Source organism: Leptonychotes weddellii, chromosome 5 (assembly GCF_054177405.1).
Source record: "Leptonychotes weddellii isolate Sample4059 chromosome 5, ASM5417740v2, whole genome shotgun sequence".
NCBI classification, from domain to species: domain Eukaryota; kingdom Metazoa; phylum Chordata; class Mammalia; order Carnivora; family Phocidae; genus Leptonychotes; species Leptonychotes weddellii.
In genome coordinates, this window is record NC_138373.1 from 111566381 (window position 1) to 111589598 (window position 23218).

General features: G+C 34.6%; 1 protein-coding gene across 1 annotated transcript in view; it reads left to right on the forward strand.

Annotated features, from left to right (window-relative positions):
- Positions 1-23218, forward strand: part of MON2 (MON2 regulator of endosome-to-Golgi trafficking) — a 98666-nt gene that overhangs the window by 45711 nt on the left and 29737 nt on the right. Inside the window, exons 13-26 of the mRNA XM_081818972.1 lie at positions 272-353; positions 1100-1284; positions 2682-2794; positions 3874-3978; positions 4331-4411; positions 4489-4562; positions 4648-4738; positions 8637-8738; positions 10069-10179; positions 11703-11878; positions 14326-14488; positions 15925-16218; positions 18627-18825; positions 21872-22500. Of these exons, the coding sequence (XP_081675098.1) occupies positions 272-353; positions 1100-1284; positions 2682-2794; positions 3874-3978; positions 4331-4411; positions 4489-4562; positions 4648-4738; positions 8637-8738; positions 10069-10179; positions 11703-11878; positions 14326-14488; positions 15925-16218; positions 18627-18825; positions 21872-22500 (2405 nt within the window). The remainder of the gene's footprint in view (positions 1-271; positions 354-1099; positions 1285-2681; positions 2795-3873; positions 3979-4330; positions 4412-4488; positions 4563-4647; positions 4739-8636; positions 8739-10068; positions 10180-11702; positions 11879-14325; positions 14489-15924; positions 16219-18626; positions 18826-21871; positions 22501-23218) is intronic.

Consider the following 23218-nt stretch of genomic DNA (forward strand, 5'->3'; position numbering starts at 1 on the left):
GGCGCCTGGGTGGCTCAGTTGGTTAAGCGACTGCCTTCGGCTCAGGTCATGATCCTGGAGTCCCAGGATCGAGTCCCGCATCGGGCTCCCTGCTCGGCAGGGAGTCTGCTTCTCCCTCTGACCCTCCTCCCTCTCATGCTCTCTGTATCTCATTCTCTCTGTCTCAAATAAATAAATAAAATCTTTAAAAAAAAAAAAATAGAATGATGTGTTGTCAAATACTATGCTATCTATAATGATCATGAAGTATTGTATGTTTTTGTCCTTTAAGTTAGTAGAGCTGTTTGGGAAGAAATGGTGAATGCCTGCTGGTGTGGTTTACTTGCTGCTCTCTCACTCCTCCTTGATGCCAGGTATTAAGTCTTTATAATTTTTTTATTGCATGTGGCAGTTAATAAGAAACAAACATTAAAGTAGTTACTTAAATTGGTCCTAAAATTATTTCTTAATATGTGTTGAACATTATTCTTTTTTTGCCACCTCCCTCTCCTTCATCCTATTCTTGCCCTGTTCCCTACCAGAATAGTTGTCATGATGTTTTAATGGAAAATATAATCCTAAAATTACAGAATGCCTTTTTCACTTCAAGCCTTTCTACTACTTTTACAGTGATGATAATTATCAATTCCTTTGATTTATTTTCCATAATGACAGGATTTACTGATTTTAAAATGCTTGATATTTTGGGGCACCTGGGTGGCTCAGGTCATGATCTCTAGGTCCTAGGATCAAGCTCCGCATTGGGCTTCCTGCTCAGCAGGGAGTCTGCTTCTCTGTCTCTCAAATAAATAAATTCTCTCTCTCTCTCTCTCAAATAAATAAATAAAAATCTTTAAAAAAAATGCTTGATATTTTAGGTTCTTTTGAGTGCGTGACCATTTTTTTCAATAATGAATATATGTATTATATATTGCTTTTACCCAGTTCAGATTTTCAGGTATTATGTTGATTAGTTAAAATTCCTTCTAAGTATACTGATTTTGATAATATTTTTGTATAGATTTTCTTACAACTTCACTGAATACCTAATTCCATGTCATGTTTGCAGTATAATTAAACATAAATTGATCATGTTAAATAAAATACTTTCTCTTTTCAGCACAGATGAAGCTGCCACTGAGAATATTTTAAAAGCTGAATTGACTATGGCTGCTCTTTGTGGAAGACTGGGCCTTGTAACTTCAAGAGACGCCTTTATAACTGCAATATGCAAAGGTTCCCTGCCTCCCCATTATGCTCTTACTGTACTGAATACCACCACTGCAGCCACACTTTCCAACAAATGTAAGACTTTAGTTTATTCACAGTTTTTTTCATCTAGTGGAATGACATGGTGTAGAGAAAAGATTATAGAAATTCTGAGTTCAAGCCTCTGCTCTTTCACTCACTGACTGTGACCTCATTGAGAAGTTAATGACCTGGAGCTTCAATTATTTCTCTCTCTTTAAAACAATGGGGGTGCGGGGAAAATAATACCAATTTTAAACAATAATTGTGAAGATAGAAGAAAATCTGGAAGTTTTTTGTAAACTATCATACTGTTGAAATGGTCGTTTTTATTTATTTTTTAACAGAACTAGTAGAACAATAACGCTTGCAACCACTTAGATTAACATTTCAATTTTTTTTCTCGTTGAATACTTTGAAAACACTCGTTTGTTACATGTAATATAAATTTGTTTCAATATGATACTTAGTTTTCAAACTGAGAACGTGAAAATTGGCCTCTAACTTTAACTAGAAAAGTTTATTGAGAATGAATGTTAAAATACTTAATGTGTCCTAATTCTGTTTTGCTTGTGAAGAAGTCTGCCAAAGTTTTATAATTTTTAAAAAGTTATATAGAAAATTACTTAAAATTTATTTAATTTATCTTGGTTTTTATACCTCCTGAGTTTTAAAAATGTTTGCATATAGATAATAGGTAACTACATAAGTATCATAGTTGAACTTAGTTTAATCAAATTAATGTTTTAAAATACAACATTACTGGGGCACCTGGGTGGCTCAGACGGTTAACGCCTGCCTTCAGCTCAGGTCCTGGGATCGAGCCCTGCATTGGGCTCCCTGCTCAGTGGGGAGTCTGCTTCTCCCTCCCCCTCTCCCTCTGTTTCCCCCCACCCCCGCTTGTGTGCACTCTCTCTCTCAAATGAATTAAAAAAATAAAATAAAATAAAATATAACATTACTGGGGCCCCTGGGTGGCTCAGTTGTTAAGCGTCTGCCTTCGGTTCAGGTCATGATCCCAGGGTTCTGGGATCGGGCTCCGCATTGGGCTCCCTGCTCTGCGGGAATCCTGCGTCTCCCTCTCCCACTCCCCTTGTTTGTGTTCCCTTTCTCACTGTGTCTCTCTCTGTCAAATAAATAAAATATTTTTTAAAAAGAATTAACATTGGGCGCCTGGGTGGCTCAGTTGGTTAAGCGACTGCCTTCGGCTCAGGTCATGATCCTGGAGTCCGGGATCGAGTCCCGCATCGGGCTCCCTGCTCGGCGGGGAGTCTGCTTCTCCCTCTGACCCTCCCCCCTCTCGTGTGCTCTCTCTCATTCTCTCTGTCTCAAATAAATAAATAAAATCTTTAAAAAAAAAAAATAAATAAAATAAAAATAAAAAGAATTAACATTACTTTGAATGCAGTGTGAGAAGTAAATCTTAATTATTTAAGCTTTCCTTTGTGTCCTAGCATATTCCATTCAGGGCCAAAGTGTTATGATGATAAGTCCATCAAGTGAATCTCACCAGCAAGTTGTGGCAGTGGGTCAACCTCTGGCAGTCCAGCCTCAAGGGACAGTAATGGTAAAGTACTTTTCTTATTTTTGTTACCAACTATTTAGCACACCTTTTGTACCTTTGTTTTTATGTTTGCCAAATTTTATCACTATATTTACTCTTTTTTACCTGGACGATTGGTACCTTTAGAAGACATTAGCAGTTGACATTATCATAGGCAGTTATGATAACACAACTTTTTTTTTCCCCCTGAAAAGTAATTTATTTCAGTCATCTTTTTAATAGTAACTATCACAGAGGATTAGCTCCAACCAGCGATCATGGCTATAATGTATATCTTACAGGTATATTCTGAAATAATGTAATTAGGATAAAAATAGTTTACATGGTTTCCTTTTAATATAGAACAACTCTGGGACATTTGATTTCTACAAAATGCTAATTCGGAGGAATCAGAAAAAAAGGAAGGTGCAAACCATGAAATGCCATTTCTTCTTATGGTATTCTTAAAACAATATTTTCCAGTGAATTATGAGTAGTAAGGACCAAATTAAAAGAAATATATTCTCCATGATGATGTTGATAATAATGATGATGATGATGGCAGCTAAGATTTATTAAATTTTATCTTATCTGATTTAATGCCCTCAGCTGTTTACATTCTAAAGAAATGAAATGATGGGTAGAGAGGTTAATTTGACTAAGGTTATGGTAGTTCCATGACATGAATTCAGCCAGTGTGACTCCAGGTCAATGTCAAACTGTCCTTTATGCAGTTTTAATATTTGTTTACAGGTTGATTTTCAAAATCATAATGTAAACCTACTGGTATGACATGATACCGGTTTAGCTATACCTCTTTCAATGCTTTTGTTTTCAAGTAAAGTAAAATCTGTAAGCTTTTATATTATTTGTTAAAACTCTTTACTTAACCTTCCCCATCTGGAATCTCTTATGAGACGTTCTAATATATATATGATAACACAACTTTTAAGCAAATTATTTTGTTGTGTACAAAACCATCCAAAACCATTTTCTTAATATTTTTGTTTTTTATTTCAAAAAATATTTGAATATGATAATGCTGCTTTACAAGAATGTATAACAGTTCTTACAAGTATATCTTTTTAAAAATATATATATAGCTCACTTCCAAAAATATCCAGTGTATGAGGACTTTACTTAACTTGGCACACTGCCATGGAGCTGTGCTTGGAACATCATGGCAACTTGTCTTGGCAACTCTACAGGTATGTTGTAGGCTCTGGGTCAGAGGTCAGTGTTGTTTTTATAGCTAAGTGCTAGCAGTTAAATTAAGCAATGCCTGTTGGTGCTTTGGGCAGTCCTAAAGAATAGGCAGTAAGTTGGAAGAAGGAAAAGTTAGAAAGGAAAAAAGAGGTGGCTTGTGTTGTACAAAGTGATGGAACGCTTCTCTTAATGGCTTAAGTTCTACCTCCTATGCTTGGTATAAGAAGCATTGTATATGAATAGTAATTACTAACTTAAATTTAGTTATTGGAAACCTATTTCTGATTTTAATTTAAGTTATTAGAATTTTTATAATTTTATAAATTTCTTTATTTTTTTCCTTTAATTTTACAGCATCTTGTATGGATTCTGGGATTGAAGCCTAGTAGTGGTGGTGCCTTGAAACCTGGGAGAGCTGTAGAAGGACCCAGTACAGTAAGCTCTAGTTAGTTTACTCAATTTGTGCCTCCTGAAATGTTCTTATGTTACATTTAATTGTATTCTTCTCTTAGGTTCTGACAACAGCAGTGATGACAGATTTACCAGTGATATCCAATATACTTTCAAGATTGTTTGAAAGCTCACAGTAAGAATCAGTTTTTAAAATTGATAGAAATATTATTAGTGTATATTTTAGATCAGAATGTTTTATTTCTTCATTTTCATTATAGGTATCTTGATGACGTATCATTGCACCATTTAATAAATGCACTTTGCTCCTTATCCCTAGAAGCAATGGATATGGCCTATGGAAATAATAAGGTGTGATATTCTTTCTGTTTTAAATATGGTACATTATTGAGTTAAATAAGATGTACACTCATTATGATCTTAGTATTTTAGTAGTGAGACTAATGCTTACCTTGCAGGCTCTCTCAATTCTGTTGAGTAGGGTTGTTATTTGTTGAAGGGGGGAGTGAAGAGGACATGATGTAGTTTGTGATATGTCTAATATGTATTATGATTTTAAACTGTGTCTATTTCTCTTGGGTACTGAGTATTTTAAGAAACATTTTGATAAAGAATAAAGGCAATACCACATTTATAAATAAGTTCCATAAAATGTCACAATAATATTTGTAATATGATTGGGGCAATATAAGATTTAAATCAAGCAATATATATATGTCTCAGTTTCTCTTGCCTTCGTTGGGATGGAAAATAAGGAGCTAATCATTTCTTTCTAAAGGTAATGATTCTCCCTACCTTGAAAATTAAATTTTTGCTTTGCTCATTGACTAAATGAATAGAACAGTACTTTTGAATATTGACATTCAAGAACATTTCTTTCTGTGCTCAAAATATCATTTCTATTATATTGGGAAGCACAGGAATCTATGGATTTATTTATATTTTAGAAATTATTTAAAATACAGTGTTTTAAAATAAGTATAAAGTCACCATTTACAAATAAGTGAAGATACCCAGAACATGATTAAAAAGCAGAGAATGCAGCTTTATAACTTATTTAACATATACCTGTGAGAATCCAAAATTATGTTGTTTCTGCCTAGACCTAAATTATTTCTTTATACTGTGGCTTGTCATATGTAACACTGATTTAACGATTAACCAATAGGGTTTTATTAAGGAGAAGTTTTGTATATTATAATACATAGCTAGAGAATTACATAAACAAGCAAGTGTTTGAAAATATGTATTATAGTTTACTCCAAATTAAGGCAAGAGTAATACAAAATATAGTGAAGTAATCAATTTCTTGATATCTTTAGTAGTCCTCCATCTTTAAGATTAACTCTTAACACACAAATATATTTTTAATAGAGTATCTTAATTAAATCTGAGCAAGTTTCTATGGTAGTATCTTGAGAATTTATGTATTCACTCAGTAACCACAGTATATTTACTACGTACTGATACTCTGCTAGGAAATACAAAGGAAATATAAGATTTTTACTTTCAAATAGCTCATGGTTCAGTGGTAGTTAAAGTGGTCTAAGAGTTTAAATAAAGTTATAGATATTAAGTGATGTGAGACTTACTTTCTGCATCCTTAGTGTCTTGTTATGGAAGATGTTTTTAGTGCATGTTTCTCGTAAAGGAATTAAGATTAATCAAGATGAATTCATTTGTGATTGGAGTTGGATATTGAAGGAATGGTATAATTTAGATAGAAAAGGGCAGTTTTGTGAAAATTAAAGGAGAAAAATGTTATAAGAAGTCGAGAAGAATGAGAATTGAGAAGAAATGGGAAATTTGATTATTATTAGTTTATTGTTAACCTGGAAGAATACAATTTCAAGAGAGTGGTAGGAGCAGATGTGATATTTCAGGGAGGCTTTAGAGGGAACAGTTGTTGAGAACATGGATGCATTGGAATGGAGATTATATTCTTGAGAATGGGTTCTCATTTTTCTATTATACAATTTTGTAAAGTGAAGTGTAAATGAGAAACAGAAATAAAAGTTTATAAGTATTCAAGTATAAAAAATTTTTAAATGGAGGCATAAAACAGTTTATTTTTTAGTTGTGCTTTCTATAAAAAATATAAAATATGCAGATGTTGAAATAAGTAGAAACTTGTATAATTTTCTTCATTGCTTAAAAATATTTTATCACTGTGATATATATATATCCTTAGAATAGGGATTAAAGGTGTATATATCAGTGTCCTTTATTGTAGCTTCAAAGTGACCAGTTATCTCATTTTTGGTCCTCATTTCAGGAATTTGTGCTAATGTGTTGAGGAAGTAGCTTATGGTAAAGTTTGCAAATTCTTCCCTACAAGAAGGTGGGGTTGATGATATTTGTATATACCAAGCTCAGTATAACAGTGACAAAAATAAAAAAACAACAACTGTTCTTCATAGTTTACTATATGTCAGGCACTTACATTATTTTATTTAATCATGTGAAACAAATCAGTGAGGTTTGGTGGTAGTATCCTCTTTTTTACAGATAAAATATGAGAACAGAGAACTTAACTAATCTCCCTGGGATCACCTATTTGGTAAATGTTAGAGCTTTTATTTGAACCCACATATGTATCATTCTAGAGCTTTATTCTTAACCACGTCACTGGTGGCTCTAACTTTTGTGTGCATCAAAGTCTGCTATAGAGTTTTTTCTATTACGCATCTGCCTTTGGCTCAGATCATGATCCTGGGATCCTTGGATTGAGTCCCGCATCTGGCTCTCTGCTCAGCAGGGGAGTCTGCTTCTCCCTCTCCCTCTGCCCCTGCTTGTGTGCTCTCTGTCTTGCTTGCTCACTCGTCAGATAAATAAATAAATTAAAAAAAAAAAAGTCTGCTGTTGAGTTTTTAAAAAATACAAATGCTAGGACCACATTCTAGGCTTCCTGAATAAGAATCTTTGGTTATGAGACATGGACATCTGTACATTCTTTTAAATGCCACATGATTCCTGTGTACATTTTGGTTACAATAAGCAGAAGGAGGAGGAGGAAGTAATACTAGGCAACATTTATGAGGACTTACTATGTGCCAGATACTTTCTAACATATGATTGTTTCTGTATATTATTATCTCCATTTCATAGATTAAAAAAATTTAGTGGAAGTAGTAACTTACTCAGTATTACATAGCTATTAAGTGGTAGAGTTGAAATGAAATCCTAAGCAGTTACAGGCAGTTCACAGGTATCATGCTGTTTCTACAATGATACAGTTTTCTACCACAGAAATTTTTAAGGTGCCCACAACATTAGCACACGCAGAAAGGATCAGTCTGACCATATTTGTCTCAAAACAATACTAGTTCCCTTTCTGATTGGTGAAATGCCAGCAACTGAGGAGAGGGGTTTGTCTTCTATTTCTGCTACTTTTTTGTTAGTGTCTAAACTGACAGGTCTGATATCTGCCATATTTCTGACTTCATACTTCTTTCCCCTGCTCTCTGTTGTCTTCTTTCTGCTTTATTCATACTTCCTGACATTCACACATAAAATCTGAACATTTGAAGATTATGCTCATAAGAATATATATTAGTCATTCTGGGCTGCCATAATAAATTATCACAGACTGGGTGGCTTAAACTACAGAAATGTATTTTCTCATAATTCTGGAGGCTGCAAGTCTGAGATCTAGATGCCAGCATGGTGGTTCTCGTGAGGGCTCTCTTCCTGGCTTGAAAGATAGCTGCCTTCTCACTGTGTCCTCATGTGGTGCGGGAGGAGTGCTCAAGAGTGCACTAGCAAATTCTCTGGTGTCTCTTCTTTTAAGGCGTTAATACTATCTTACCAGAGTTTTACCCTTAAGACCTCATTTAACCTTAATTACCCTCTATAGGCCTTATCTCCAGATATCATCCATTTGGGGGTTAGGGCTTCAACATAGGAATTTTAGGGGGACACAGTTTAAGTCTATGGCAGAATGCACCTTTCCTTCTGGTCAGAAGACTAGCCATTCTATGTGTTTGAAATAACTTTTGAAGTTTTTACTTTTTCCTCATGAAGGTGTTCTCTTCCTAACCAAATTTTCCAATTAGAAGCTATTCTGGATACTTGGGGGTGGGCAGGAAGGCTCGTCTCATGATAACTGAAGTTCTGTTATAATTATTGCAAACTTTATGCTAGTTAGATATTAATTATAGTCATGCTTTTCAGAGTATTGTCAGTTTTATTTACATTTGAGGTACTAAAAATTCTTATAATAGCAAAATGCAATATATTTTCTCTTTAGGAACCATCTCTTTTTGCTGTTGCCAAATTGTTAGAAACAGGTCTAGTTAACATGCACCGAATAGAAATTCTTTGGAGACCTCTAACTGGCCATCTACTTGAGGTAACTTTTTTTCTTAAATACTGTGTTTACTTTTTGTTAAGAATGAAGACATAAACATTGAACTAATGATTCTGGATAACCATATGAAAAACCAGCATTACCATTTTTTTCCTAGTACTTATATCTGTATAATTTACCAAAGACTAAAGTTTTATAATAATTGCTTTGGTGAAGGAATAGGTGTTTTTTTTTTTTTTTTTGGGCTGAAAATGGGTGATACATCAATGCAATCTCTGAAGGCTCCTTTAACTGTTAGCCTGGGACCTCTTTCTTTTGTTAATACAGTCTCTTGATCCACCTCAGTTTCAGCTAGTTCTGAAACTTCAAGGGCTGAGAGTTAGTAGTAAACACTGTGTCTTTACAGCCTTTCCTGTGATGAGATAGCTCTTCTGCAAAGGGAAAAGCTTGTTTGGTATCACTAATTATAGATAGTACACAGGGAATTTCATCTGAATTTGTATACTCTTGCGTCCAAGTTGAAATGTTTGTTAATAATTAGCTACTTCTCAGTAACAGCTGCTTCTGTCAGACACACGTCTTCATGTGTGCTTTAGGTTTAGGTTGCCAAGATCATTTTGTATTAGTTGAGTAAGCTAGGAAAGGTATTATTCCTAATAAGAAAAACAAATGTGCTTGACCTTTTCTTTATTTTTTTTCTATTTTATTGGGATTACTTTTATGAATTATTAAAGGATAGATTTCTTTATCATGGACCTTCTCACCAAATGGCACAAAAATAAGTTTTTAAGATTTTAGCATAGTATTTGATTATGAGGGTAGGCCTAATTAGGAACCTTAGTGTCAGCTTGCTTCTTTTGTTTACTCTGATGACACAATTTACTTTTATGACATCCTTTTTTTTCTGTGACTTGTTTAGTTTCATCTTTTATCTTCTGTCTCTCTATTGCTTCCCTTGCCCCTTATACAGAAGGTAAGCTAACTTATATTTTAGATATATAATTTTTCATTCAGTCCTTATTAATGAACATTTGGTATAATTTTTAAAATGTGAAAGAACAGGGGTGCCTGGGTGGCTCAGTTGGTTAAATGTCTGCCTTTGACTCAGGTCATGATCCCAGAGTCCTGGGATCGAGCCCCCGCATTGGGCTCCCTGCTCAGCGGGGAGCCTGCTTCTCCCTCTCCCTCTGCCCCTCCCGCTGCTTGGGCTCTCTCTTTCTCTCTCTCTCAAATAAATAAATAAATAAAACCTTGAAGTGTGAAAGAACAGAAAATGTAATGTTTTAATTTTTCTTTTCTCAAATTGATGTGTGATACATAGTTTAAGTGTACAAGTTAAATATTTAATTTTTGTTCGATGTTTTGTCTCCAGGTCTGCCAGCATCCAAACTCTCGAATGAGAGAATGGGGAGCAGAAGCTTTAACTTCACTTATTAAAGCAGGATTAACATTTAACCATGATCCTCCACTTTCACAAAACCAGGTTAAAAAAATTTCTTGTTTTTTAAAAATAATTCTTAATATAAAATCATCATCTCCCATATGTAATTTTTTCTTAATTTATCAACTGGATGACATTCCAAGAATGGGTTTTGTTGCTTAATATTCTATTTTATATATAGGCCATGGATATCTTACAGAAGGTTGATATGTCTGGATTTTTAGGATTATCTTTATTAAAAATTATAGCAACTTTCTTGTGAATGACATGGAATTAAAGCTACTAAATTACCTAGAACTGGTTTCCCAGTGTGGAAGTTTCCCTGTTCATGCATTGCTGAAGCTTTATTTTGACACCCTACTTTATTAGCCTCCTTGCTTTGGTCCTTAACTGTCTCTAATTTTTTCTCTAATCATCCTTACATGGGGAGAAAACAAGTACTCGAAGAGACAAGTACAATAAAATAGATTTTTATTTTTAAATACTTTTAAAAGTTATTTTATTCTTCCAGAGTTTTTCAGCCCTTTGTCCTGACTTCTGTAATCATTCACCTGTATCTTATACAGTTTTTTTAAAATCCACCAAAGTTCTATTGTTTGAAGATTGAGTAGGAATGAGGTTTTTAATAGGCATTTCCTTGACTTCATTATCTTACTGTATTGTAATTATATTACTTATTGAGTATGTACGATGTGCCACTAGTGTATTAGCTCTTGGCATAGAATGGTAAACAAAACAAAAGATGTTTTAGTGATTTCATACCTTTTCCTATTATAGTTTAAATTTTTTGAAAAGAAACCCTGATCCATATCCCTAACATTCAGCTTAATACCTGGCACATAGTGAGAGCTTAAATGTTTTTTTCAGTCAGCAAACCAAATAAGTGAGTCCTTGAAGAGAAAAAAGTTAAAAATGAAGCAAGTGCTTTCAGGTACTGAAAGGACCAGAACAGAGTACTTTTTTTTTTTTTTTTTTTTACTCTAATGGATTCCAGTAGTTTTATGCCATCTTTGTTAATGTCTACCATACTTAATTTTTAGGAGTATTAAGAATTTTAAATTTAAATCCATGTGATATACATTAACAGTAAATGAAAGGTGATTTTAGAAATTGGAGATTATTTTCCTCTCTCCAAATATAGCTAGGTATAAATAGATATATTTCCTTTAGTGAGATTCATTTCATATGGGTCTTTAATTAGTGTCTTTTTTTAAAAAAAAGTTTTTAATTATTTTTTGTTTGGGGTCTTTAATTAGTGTCTTTTAATACAGGATCACTCTCCATTTAATCCAAAATCTAACATGTTGAGGATTGGTTTTTATTTTCTCTTATTTTAATAAAAGAGGACAAAATAAACCTTTGGTGATAACAGAGAATCATATTCAGTGTTTGTTTTAGTAGAAAAGTTTCTAGTTACTATTATGGTCTGAATGGAGGTGAATGTAAATTTAAAAAGCAGCTGTACATAACATAATAAAATAAAATAAAATTTAAAAAAAAACAGCTCTAAATCCTTCCTGTCTTTTTGAGCCTCTCTTCCTAATTAGTTCCTGCCCTCTTTTCAGAGGCTGCAGTTGCTTTTATTGAATCCATTAAAGGAGATGTCCAGTATTAACCATCCAGATATCCGACTCAAGCAATTAGAATGTGTGCTGCAGATTCTTCAGAGTCAGGGAGACAGTCTTGGACCTGGATGGCCATTAGTGCTTGGAGTCATGGGAGCAATCAGAAATGATCAAGGGTAAGTGTTTAAAATTAACATCCAAAAAGTAATGAAGAGGTTGGTCCTAAAATCTTGCAGAAGTGGTAATTTTTTATGTATGCCCTTCCTGGCTCAGATCTAGAATTGTTTTTCTTAATCCTACCCCCAGTGACTATAGTGAATTATCAGGGCTCACCTTTGTTTTGGAAGGATAGAAAAATTGCTGTTTACTTGACATTTGACATTTTTACAAGAATATAAGGTTTATAGGGTAAATGCGGCAAGCTAACAAATTTTGTAACACATCCAAAGATTGGGTTTTGTATTATAAAATTAGCATTGGTAAGATGTGAATTAACACTTAGGACTTAACTTCTCTGCATATATTGGGAAATCTAAGAAATTGCTTTTAAGGGACTTTTTAAAAAAAATTTTATTTTATTACGTTATGTTAATCACCACACATTACATCATTAGTTTTTGATGTAGTCTTCCATGATTCATTGTTTGCATATAACACCCAGTGCTCCATTCAATACGTGCCCTCTTTAATATACTCATCACTAGGCCAGCCCATCCCCCCGCCCCCCTCCCCTCTAGAACTCTCAGTTTGTTTCTTAGAGTCCATAGTCTCTCGTGGTTCATTCGTCTCCCCCTCCGATTTCCTCCTCTTCATTTTTCCCTTCCTACTATCTTCTTCTTCTTCTTTTTTTAACATATAATGAATTATTTGTTTCAGAGGTACAGGTCTGTGATTCATCAGTCTTACACAATTCATAGCGCTCACCATAGCATGTACCCTCCCCATTGTCTATCACCCAGCCACCCCATCCCTCCCACCCCCCACCACTCCAGCAACATATTGTTCATTTATTTCGTGCCAGTATATTCTAAGTACTATGCTTGCTAGTTACTCTGATTACACAGATAAATAGCTCTTGCTCTAAAAGTAGAATCTTAGGGAAAAGGAACAAGCTCTGTAAGTAGAATCCTAATGAGAATAGTCTGTTAGGCCGCAGAAGGATAGGATTCCAGTGGTAGGGGCCTGTGTCCCTGGAGGAGGGCAGAGTCAAAATTATGAAGGACCTTATAAACTATTTGGATTTGTCTTCAATACATTTGAGAGGCATTTTAGGAGTTTTAAGCAGAGGAACAGTGTGATCTGATCTGATAGATCTTGAGATCTATCACTGTGACAGCACCGTGTAGGGGTGGATGGGAAATGAGAGAACCTGCAGTGTTCTCTAGAAATACAGAGGAAGAGTGATGGATTTGAGCTACTTAGCAGATTGATTATGGGAGTGAAGGGTGATAAAGGAAATAGAATAAGGAATGACTTCCAGATTTCTAACTTAGGCAGCTTTAATGAATGGTGGTATTATTAACTAAGTAAATACTGAAGGAAGAGCAAAATAGACTTATTTAACTTAAGGTAGAACATTGCAGTGGAGAGGTCTATCAAATGTTTGCATCTATTTGTCTCATTCTGCAGCAGAACTCATACTATCTGGTATGATGACTAGTTGAGGAATTTTATATGATTGAGATGCTTGGGACTATTATGGAAAATTATTTTTTCTTATTTGTGGTAATAAATTTTCTTAAATACTACAAAGTACTGAGATGATTAAAGTGGAAAGAGACCAGCCATAGCTTAAATCAAGCTTAAGTTTCTTATCCCAGTCTACAATGCAGTTATAAAATAGGGCATCGTTGTAGGATGAAATTAGTTAGTACATGTAAAACACTTAGGAAGTGCATTACATAGCAAACATTCAATAAGTTTTAGCAATTGGGGCGCCTGGGTGGCTTGGTCAGTTGGGCATCTGACTCTTGATTTCTGCTTTGGTTTTGGTTGTGGTCTTGGGGCTGTGAGATCAAGCCCTGCATCAGCATGGAATCTGCTTGTCCTCCCTCCCCTTGCTTGTGTGCTCTCTCTCTCTTTTTCTCTCTCTCTAAAATAATATCTTTAAGAAAAAATAAGCGTTAGCTATTATAATTCACTGTCATTATTGTTTCACCACTGGAATTTCTAAAATCGGTTACTTCTTATTCTCTTCATTTGAAATTCAAAATGTACTCTTTTCTTTTACAGACTAGATGTAGAATTTTAAATAAAATATAGATATAAAAGAATGAGGAACTAATTTTCATTCAGTGAGTAAATTGTGTGTATTTGCATGTGCTAGGCACCATGCTAGATATTGGGGATATGGTGGTGAGAAAGTAGCTGTAGCCAATTTCCTTTTCTCATTAATGTCTGTTTTGTTTGACTAGTTGATACAAAATTCTTTCTTTATTTATTAATTTGTTCGAGTATGTCTTTATCTTTTACATTTATGTAAATATTGAAATACTGTATGACCTGTATTAGGGAAGATTTTCTTGTTCAATTTTTAAAATAGAATTTAACTTGGTTAAAATTATTGTAAGGTGTGTCTTTTTACTTACATTTCTTTTAAGTGCATGAGTATAATTTTTTTCAGAGAATCCTTGATACGAACTGCATTCCAGTGTCTTCAGTTGGTCGTGACAGATTTTCTACCAACAATGCCTTGTACGTGCCTGCAGATTGTTGTAGATGTTGCAGGTAGCTTTGGACTTCATAACCAAGAACTTAATATTAGTTTGACTTCAATAGGTTTATTGGTAAGTATTATTGTCTTTCTTGTGATCATATGATTTAGAAATCACTGTTATGCTGCTGAGAGTGAATGCTAGGAGAATAGGCTTTTGGCTTTAGAGGGGTTGTTTAAATGACTTTTAAGTACTAAACTTCTATTTTGCATGAAGGGTTAAATGACATACTTTAAGAATTACTTCATTAATAGCAGAATATTTGGAATAATTTTGATACATTGAGCTGAAATTTAGCGTTTAAAGGTTTGTCATGAGAGGATTTAGTAAACAAATAGTAGTACATACAAGGGAAGTATTCAGTTGATGCTAGTGTAAAGATTAACGGATTTTTAACATTGTTTCAGTAGCAACATTTCCATATATTACTTATTTAGTAAATAAAGCTCCAGTAAAAGGCTTTACTGTATACACAGGGCTTTGCTATATACGCAGTCCTATAGTTTGTCAGCACTGCTTTATTAGCTATTAGAAGGCATATGTTAATGGAAGAGCTTTTACTATGGAAACAGATATACTTGCATTTTAATTCTGTGTGCCTCTTGTTAATTGTTTAATTATTGACATCTTGATCCACATTTTACTCATTTTGAATGTAGAAAGAAGTAAAATCTAAGTTAGGATATTATTAATATTACATAAGTAAACAAATAGAAAGCTGTTCCCAATATGAATGTATTTAAAGGCAATTATTTAGACTCTTAAATGTTTATTATAAGCTAGAAGTTTTTGAAGTCAAACTTAAATATCCCTTACAAGCTGGATAACTATTAAAAATATAATTATAGGAAAGAAAATAAGCACGTGTATAGAATTGTTCCCAAAGAGTAGTTAATTCAGTGTTGATTAAATTACTGCTAGGTGTCACCTCCTTTATATTTATGTTCATAGGATTCTCTACATTTTTATAATTGGCATAATTCTCATTAATTCATACACCACATACTGTGGTTGAGAATGAAGTCATAAGATATATTTGGATATAGTAATTATTCTTATGAAATTATAAAATATCATTAAATGATATTAAGGAATCGTTAATAATTTTTGTGGTGTCATAATGGTATCATGGTTATTTTTTTAAAGCCTTTATCTAGGGGAATTATAAAATTTAGGCACGAAGTAAATACCACAGAATGTTAACAATTGGCTTTCTGTGTATCAATATATTGATACCATTTTCCCTGTTTTTCTGTATGTTCTTGAAATGTTTCATAATAAAAATGTTTGAAAATATTCATGTTAGCACATGATTGTTTCCCCAAATTCTCCTGAAATCAGATGGAGACATGTGACAGAGATGTTTTCAAATCTGTTCTACTAGAAAAGAAATTACTGAAGTGGCTATTAAAAGTTTTATTCTGAAAGGTAAAGCAACCATGTGTTGCATATTTATGTGTTTGAAATAAAATCTGAGTGAAATGGCATTTTTCTACTTTGCTTTTTAGTGGAATATTTCAGATTATTTTTTCCAAAGAGGAGAAACTATTGAAAAAGAATTAAATAAAGAAGAGGCAGCACAGCAAAAGCAGGCAGAAGAGAAAGGAGTTGTTTTAAATCGGCCTTTCCATCCTGCACCACCTTTTGATTGCTTGTGGTTGTGTCTTTATGCAAAATTGGGTGAACTCTGTGTGGACCCCCGTCCTGCTGTGAGGAAGAGTGCAGGACAAACTCTGTTTTCAACAATTGGTGCACATGGAACTTTATTACAGCACTCAACGTGGCACACTGTTATTTGGAAGGTATTGTAGATTAGATTGAGTTACTAGCTTTTGAGACAAATTTCTAAATTTTTCAAATTATCTAGTTCCTATTAATTTTTGAAGAAGAATTTCCATGCATTTGTGCTTTTGACAAAACGTAATGTTAGTTTTGTCATACTTTAAGTTGTACCTCACAGAATAAATTACATATTGAAAGCCTATTCTCTCTTTTTCTGTCTTCATCTCTTATTATCTCTGTCTCTGATTTCTGCCTTTGCCTTTCCCTTTTTTCTTCCTGTTTCCCCAAAACCACGTAATTCAAATGTAACCAACTGAGAATTTTATAAATAAAAGAGTATCAACAATAGTGAAATATACTTGCAGGATCGCCAAATAGAAGTAACCTCTAATTGGTAAATTCTATATATTTGTTCATTAAATATACAGTTTCATTTTTTTCTTTTTTTTTCTTTGTTTTTTAATATTTTTAAGTAATCTCTACACCCAACGTGGGGCTCAAACTCAAAATCCAGAGACCAAAAGTCACTTGCTGTACTGACTGAGCTAGCCAGGCACCCCTTTATTTTTCTTTTTCATCCCGTTTTTAAAAACTTTCTACGGGGTACCTGGGTGGCTCCGTTGGGCATCCAGCTCTTGATTTTGGCTCAGGTCATGATCTCATGGTTGTGAGATCGGGCCCTGCATCAGGGACTCTGTACTCAGCATAGAGTTTGCTTGGGATTCTCTCCGTCCCTCTCCTTCTGCCCCTCCCCCCGCTTATGTGCAGGTGCACTCTCTCTCTCTCAAAACAAATAAATATTTTTAAAAAACTTTAAAAACTTTCTACAAAGCCAACAGCTTATTAGTGAGCATCCCCTCTTTGCTGAAAGCTCTCCTTTTTTGTTCCATCTATTCTATTTTAATAAAAATCTATTTATCATTTCACCACTTTTGTGAATTTCCGAGATCAGTAAGTTTGACAATAGGCCGCATAATAGATCTTAATTGTATTTAACAATTTGTCTTCAATTTAATAAAAATATTCCAAAATGTCTTCTTAAAAAATTAATAATGCATATCCACTAATAAAAATAATTAAAATTCCTTCTCCGTCCTGTGTGTTCTGTTTCAACTCCATCCACTGGCTCCTCCTCTTCAGATCACAAACATGCTTAAGCCTCCCTTACTATTTTAAAAAACAAACTGATATTTTCTCTGATTCCTATTTTCCTTTTAAACAGCTTGTTAATCTTGCTGCCTAATTGTCAGTGATTTTTTTTCTTTCCTCTCCTCCCCTGCATTCTCCGGACCCTTTAATATGATTTCCAGATTATTCTACTTCAGAGTTTCTTAAACCTTAAGGTAACAGAATCACCTAGAGGACTTAGCCACCAGCCCTTGCCTCCCAGAATTTCTGATTTTTCTGGCTTGGGGCTTGAGAATTTGCATGTCTATGAATTTCCTGTGTGATGCTAATGCTGTTGGTTCTGAGACCATATTTTGAGAACCACAGAAATTGTTCATAGGCTACAGGTGGTCTTCTGATTGCCAAGATTTGCACCCTAAATTCAGTTCTTATCTTACTCATTTTTATTTTTTTGTAGCATTTAATGCTGTTGATTATTTTCTCCTTGAAATTTCTCCTTCCTTGGATTCTGTTTCACAGAATGCTTCTGCTTGTCTTTCCAATTTTTAAAAAATTTTTTTCTTCAATTCCCTCCCCTGAATCTACTCTTCAAATGTAAACATTCTTCAAGTCCCAAACACTTGCTGCTTGATTTTTTCTTCCTTCTTCTTTTTAATGTAGTCTCCACGCCCAATGTGGGGCTTGAACTCATGATCCTGAGTTCAAGAGTCATGTGCTCTAGCGACTGAACCAGCCAGGCGTCCCGTTGCTTGATTTTTTTCAAGCACCTTCATCTAGTCCTGAGCTTTCAGTTATAACCTCTCCACAGATGTCTTCCATAATTACATTTTTTGCCTGGACTTCTTAGCTTCATTCCCTTCTTGTATATTACCCCATAGATGCTCTATTGATACCCCAACTCAACAAATCCTAGAAATATTCTATACAATTTAAAAGTTTTTCATATTCCGGAATGCCTTGGTGGCTCAGTGGGTTAAGCATCTACCTTCGGCTCAGGTCATGATCCCAGAGTCCTGGGATCAAGTCCTGCTTTGGGCTCCTGGCTTGGCAGGGAGCCTGCTTCTCCCTCTGCCTGCCGCTCCCCCTGCTTCTGTGCTTGCTCGCTCTCTGCCAAATAAATAAATAAAATCTTAAAAATTTTTTTTTCATATTCTATGACTTTAAGGATAATATCTCTACTGTTAAATTTTTTCTGATATACGGGATTGATCTGTCAGGTATAATTTCTTGTGACAGTTTCTAACTGCTATGCTGTTACTTAAGCTATGTTATTTTTATGTGCGTTTTTATAAATATTCAGGTTCTCTTTCATCTACTGGACCGAGTTCGGGAGTCTTCTACTACTGCTGACAAAGAAAAGATTGAGTCTGGAGGTGGCAATATTCTCATTCATCATTCAAGGGACACAGCAGAGAAGCAGTGGGCAGAGACCTGGGTTTTAACATTGGCCGGAGTAGCAAGAATCTTTAACACTAGAAGATATTTACTGCAACCTTTAGGTATATATACATTTCCCCCCCCAAGTTACATAAGTAATTCATGTTAAAGGAAATTTGGAAAATACAAAAGATCTTTAAAAACTTTATGTAGCTACTTTCCAAGAATAATCCGTCTTAACTGCCAGTCTTTGTTGATGTGGGTGTGTGCATGAGCATACACATTTTCGTTCATTTCGTTGAGAAAATACGTAATGTACCTCCTATGGGCTAGCCTCTAGGGGATACAGTGGTGAGTAAAACACACAGCATCCTTGTTATCATGGGCCTGAGGGAATAACTATAATTACATAAATACAAAATTACTACAGTGATAAATGGTACAAAGGAGTGGTGCTTTGTAAGCTTATAATACGTAATTGACCCGGCCTATGAGATCCAGGTAGGCTTCTCTAAGAAAGCAGTGTTTTTGCTGAGATCTGAAGGGTGAGTAGTAGTTCGTCAGGCAACGGTAAGCAAAATGTGAGGAGGTTTACAGGCAGAAAGAAGTGTACATGTCAATAGTACTGAGATTAAGAAACCCAGTGTAGATTGTACCTTCAGTTCTGATGGTAGTGATGGTGGTGGTAGAGAAAAATGAACCGAACAGAAATACTTTTTTACATAATTATGAGAATGTCGTACATATTCTTGCATTTTTACAAGTTACTATTTTACATTTGGCTTTTTTGTCCCTGTTTATGTTAAAGTGTAAGCATATTTATCCTTTCCATCAGCATTTTTGTGTAGTGTTCATGCATTTTTCCTTTTTTTCCCCAAAAATAATCTGTAGTGTCTGATCCATTTTGCACTCCTAGAGCTTAATATATGATATATATGTAAAAATCCTAGTTTTTAATTTTCACGTAAAATTTACATAAAATGAAATGTACCAGTCTTAACTGTACATTTGCTGAGTTTGACAAAATAAGCATCATTTTTAATACTTCCATGATAGTTACCTTATTTGAAAAGCTAAAACCTAATAAAGATCTAGTTTTTTAAAAATGAAGACACAAGGCGGTTTGTGTAGCTTTGATAATTTTTTTATAATTCGAAGATTAGAAAATGCTTATTATCTTAGAATAATGTTCATATTTTTAACATGACCATGTACAGTATATAATTATACCTGGTCTTTTAGAAAGAGGACTTTTTTCTAGACATAGAGTTACATTAATAGAGGAATTGCAGGGTTTTTCCTCCTATGGTATGAAATATTCTGAGATTAAGTCACCATTCTGGTTGGTAAATGTATGTTTCATCTGACTTTTTTTTTTTTTTTAAAGATTTTATTCATTTATTTAATTGACAGAGAGACAGTGAGAGAGGGAACACAAGCAGGGTGAGGGGCAGAGGGAGAAGCAGGCTTCCTGCAGAGCAGGGAGCCCGATGCGGGGCTCGATCCCAGGACTCTGAGATCATGACCTGAGCTGAAGGCAGACGCTTAACCGACTGAGCCACCCAGGCGCCCCTCATCTGACTTTTGAACTAGGATGGCAAGAGACAGAAGTGTTTTGTTTAGCTGTTCTGATAGTTTTTAAATGTAATATGTCAAAACTCTTTGAACAGTTTACTAAAATAAAAAATCTGTGTTTTCAATTGTATGTAAATTATACCTCACTTTTTAATAAAAGAAAGTGGAGAGGAAGAGGCATGTAACTGGCCAGGTATTATTTTTTTTTGTCCTATATAGGCAGAGTAGTACTTATTGTTTCATACCAGGACTACTTCCAGTTTTCCTACTAACTGAATGCTTCCTTAGGCATATGGGTTTATCTCTTTTTAAAAATTTAGTCATTTAGAGCCTTTGGGAAGTGACTTTAAACCTTATTATGTAAGTATTTTATAGCCTACGTATGTCATCCTGCTTTGGAAAATATCAATTCTTCTGATTTTGGTGTTATTTAAATGCAAGTATGTGGGGTGCCTGGGTGGCTCAGTCAGTTAAGCATCTGCCTTCAGTTCAGGTCATGATCCTGGGGTCCTGGGATTGAGCCCCTCGTTGGGCACCCTGCTCAGTGGGGAGTCTGCTTCTCCCTCTCCCTCTAACCCTCCTCCCTGCTCATGCTCTTGCTTGCTCTCCCTCTCTCTCTCTTAAATGAATAAATTAAAAAACCTTAGAAGAAAAAAGTAAGTGCAAGTATGTGGGTAATAATCCATGGTATTAAAGCCATTAGGCTAGATTGCTGGAGGAACAAGGTCATTTTAGCTGGGCTTCATAGAAACAAACTACATGTTGCTATAAAGAGCTTCAGTATAAATGTGCTTAATTGGTCATAGGAGTAGAACAAGAGATTAGATTGACCAGTGGAAACTAACAACTACCATTCAGCCCGTGCTCTGCTGATGGTGGATCAGCAGACTCAGTTTCATATGAGAGGAAGAAATTTAGACTTATTCTGAAAAGGCAGTCTGTTCTTTATGGTACATTTTCTCCTGGTGACTCCTTGTAATTGGGAAAGAAATGTTTAAGAAAATTCTGCAACAACAACAAAAAAAGAAAATTCTGCCACTATAAGTTATGTAAATATGAAAACCAAAGTGTAAAGTTAAGATTTTATGAGCATAGCATAGTTTACTTTAAACATTTAGACCTATAAAAAACACGTATTATTCAGTTATAATTTGTTAACTTTTCCAATACTTTTAAGAATGAGAACATCTTATTTTTATTCATTAATAAAGATGGATGGATAGATCAGAGTTATAAAAAGCTTTTGTTTTTACCCTCTCAAGTTTTTATTCCGTTCTCCTTAGGCAGAAATACCAGGAAATAGTGTAAACATGTGTACATACATTTATAGAGTTCTGTTTTTAAGACCAAAACATTGATATATTCATTATCCTCTTCTTGGTGCCCTTTATTCCTATATTTGAAAAAAATTTTTTACTGGAGTTTTGGGTTTCATTGATTTTAACTCACATTGTTTGTACCTTAACACCTAAGCATATTTTCCTAGTTATATAGGAATTTAAGTAGTAAAATAAAGCAAACATTCCAAAGTGTGCAGTAGTAAGAGAAATCTTGACTACTTTGATAGATTTTGTTTTTCTCTTCCTAATATAGGAGATTTTTCAAGAGCATGGGATGTTCTTCTTGACCATATACAGTCAGCAGCACTCAGCAAAAACAACGAAGTATCTCTGGCTGCACTGAAAAGCTTCCAGGAAATTTTACAGATTGTGTCCCCCATCAGAGACTCAGATAAGCCCGAGACACCACCTGTAGTTAATGTACCTGTGCCTGTCCTTATAGGGTCCATATCAGGCCCTGGCCTGAGCAGGCCATTTGTAAGAACAGATTCCGTTGGAGAGAGACTTGGAAGATATAGTAGCTCTGAGCCACCCATAGTTACCGATGAACTTGAAGATTTGAATCTCTGGTGGGCTGCATGGAATACCTGGTATAGAATTGGATCGGAAAGCACTAAGCCTCCTATTACTTTTGACAAACTGACTTTCATTCCCAGCCAGCCTTTCCTTACAGCTTTAATTCAGATATTTCCAGCTCTCTACCAACACATAAAAACTGGTTTCAACATGGATGACTTGCAAAAGCTGGGAGTCATATTGCATAGTGCTGTGTCAGTCCCAATAAGTTCAGATGCATCCCCTTTCATTCTTCCATCTTATACTGAAGCAGTTTTGACAAGTTTACAGGAAGCTGTGCTTACAGCTTTAGACGTCCTCCAAAAGGTAATAGAATTTTAGTGGCTCTCTAAGCAATAATGCATGTGGTTCGCTGGAAGTTTTTTAGTTTGCTGTATATTTTTTGAGATAAATTCGGGATCATCAGGATTGTTGAATATGTATACTTTGTGTAAACTCAGTATTGTAAACATCCAGTTATTTAAAAAACATATGGTTTTCTGATGTATTTGAAAAGGTGATTCAGGTTTGTTTTGAGAGTCTTTCAGAAACTGTCTGTATCCCCTTGTTTCCTTTCACCAGCATTTTTGGTTTGCTCATGCAGCTCTTTACAAGAGATATACTTTTCTGAATGACAACTTTAGTAAAGTACTTCTATAATTAGAAAATTAATAAGCTATGGGATCATATATATACATATATATTCATTGTACTTAAATTTAGCTCTGGAATTGTTAGAAGCCTAAATTTAAAAAAAAGAAGTAAGAATAAATTTATAAAGTATTTTCCTCACAGAAGTTTTAAAAAGAGATACATCTTTTTTTAAATTTTATTTTATTACGTTATGTTAATCACCATACATTACATCATTAGTATTTGATGTAGTGGTCCATGATTCATTGTTTGCATATAACACCCAGTGCTCCATTCAATACGTGCCCTCTTTAATACCCATCACCAGGCTAACCCATCCCCCCACCCCCTTCCCCCTCTAGAACCCTCAGTTTGTTTCTCAGAGTCCGTAGTCTCTCATGGTTCGTCTCCC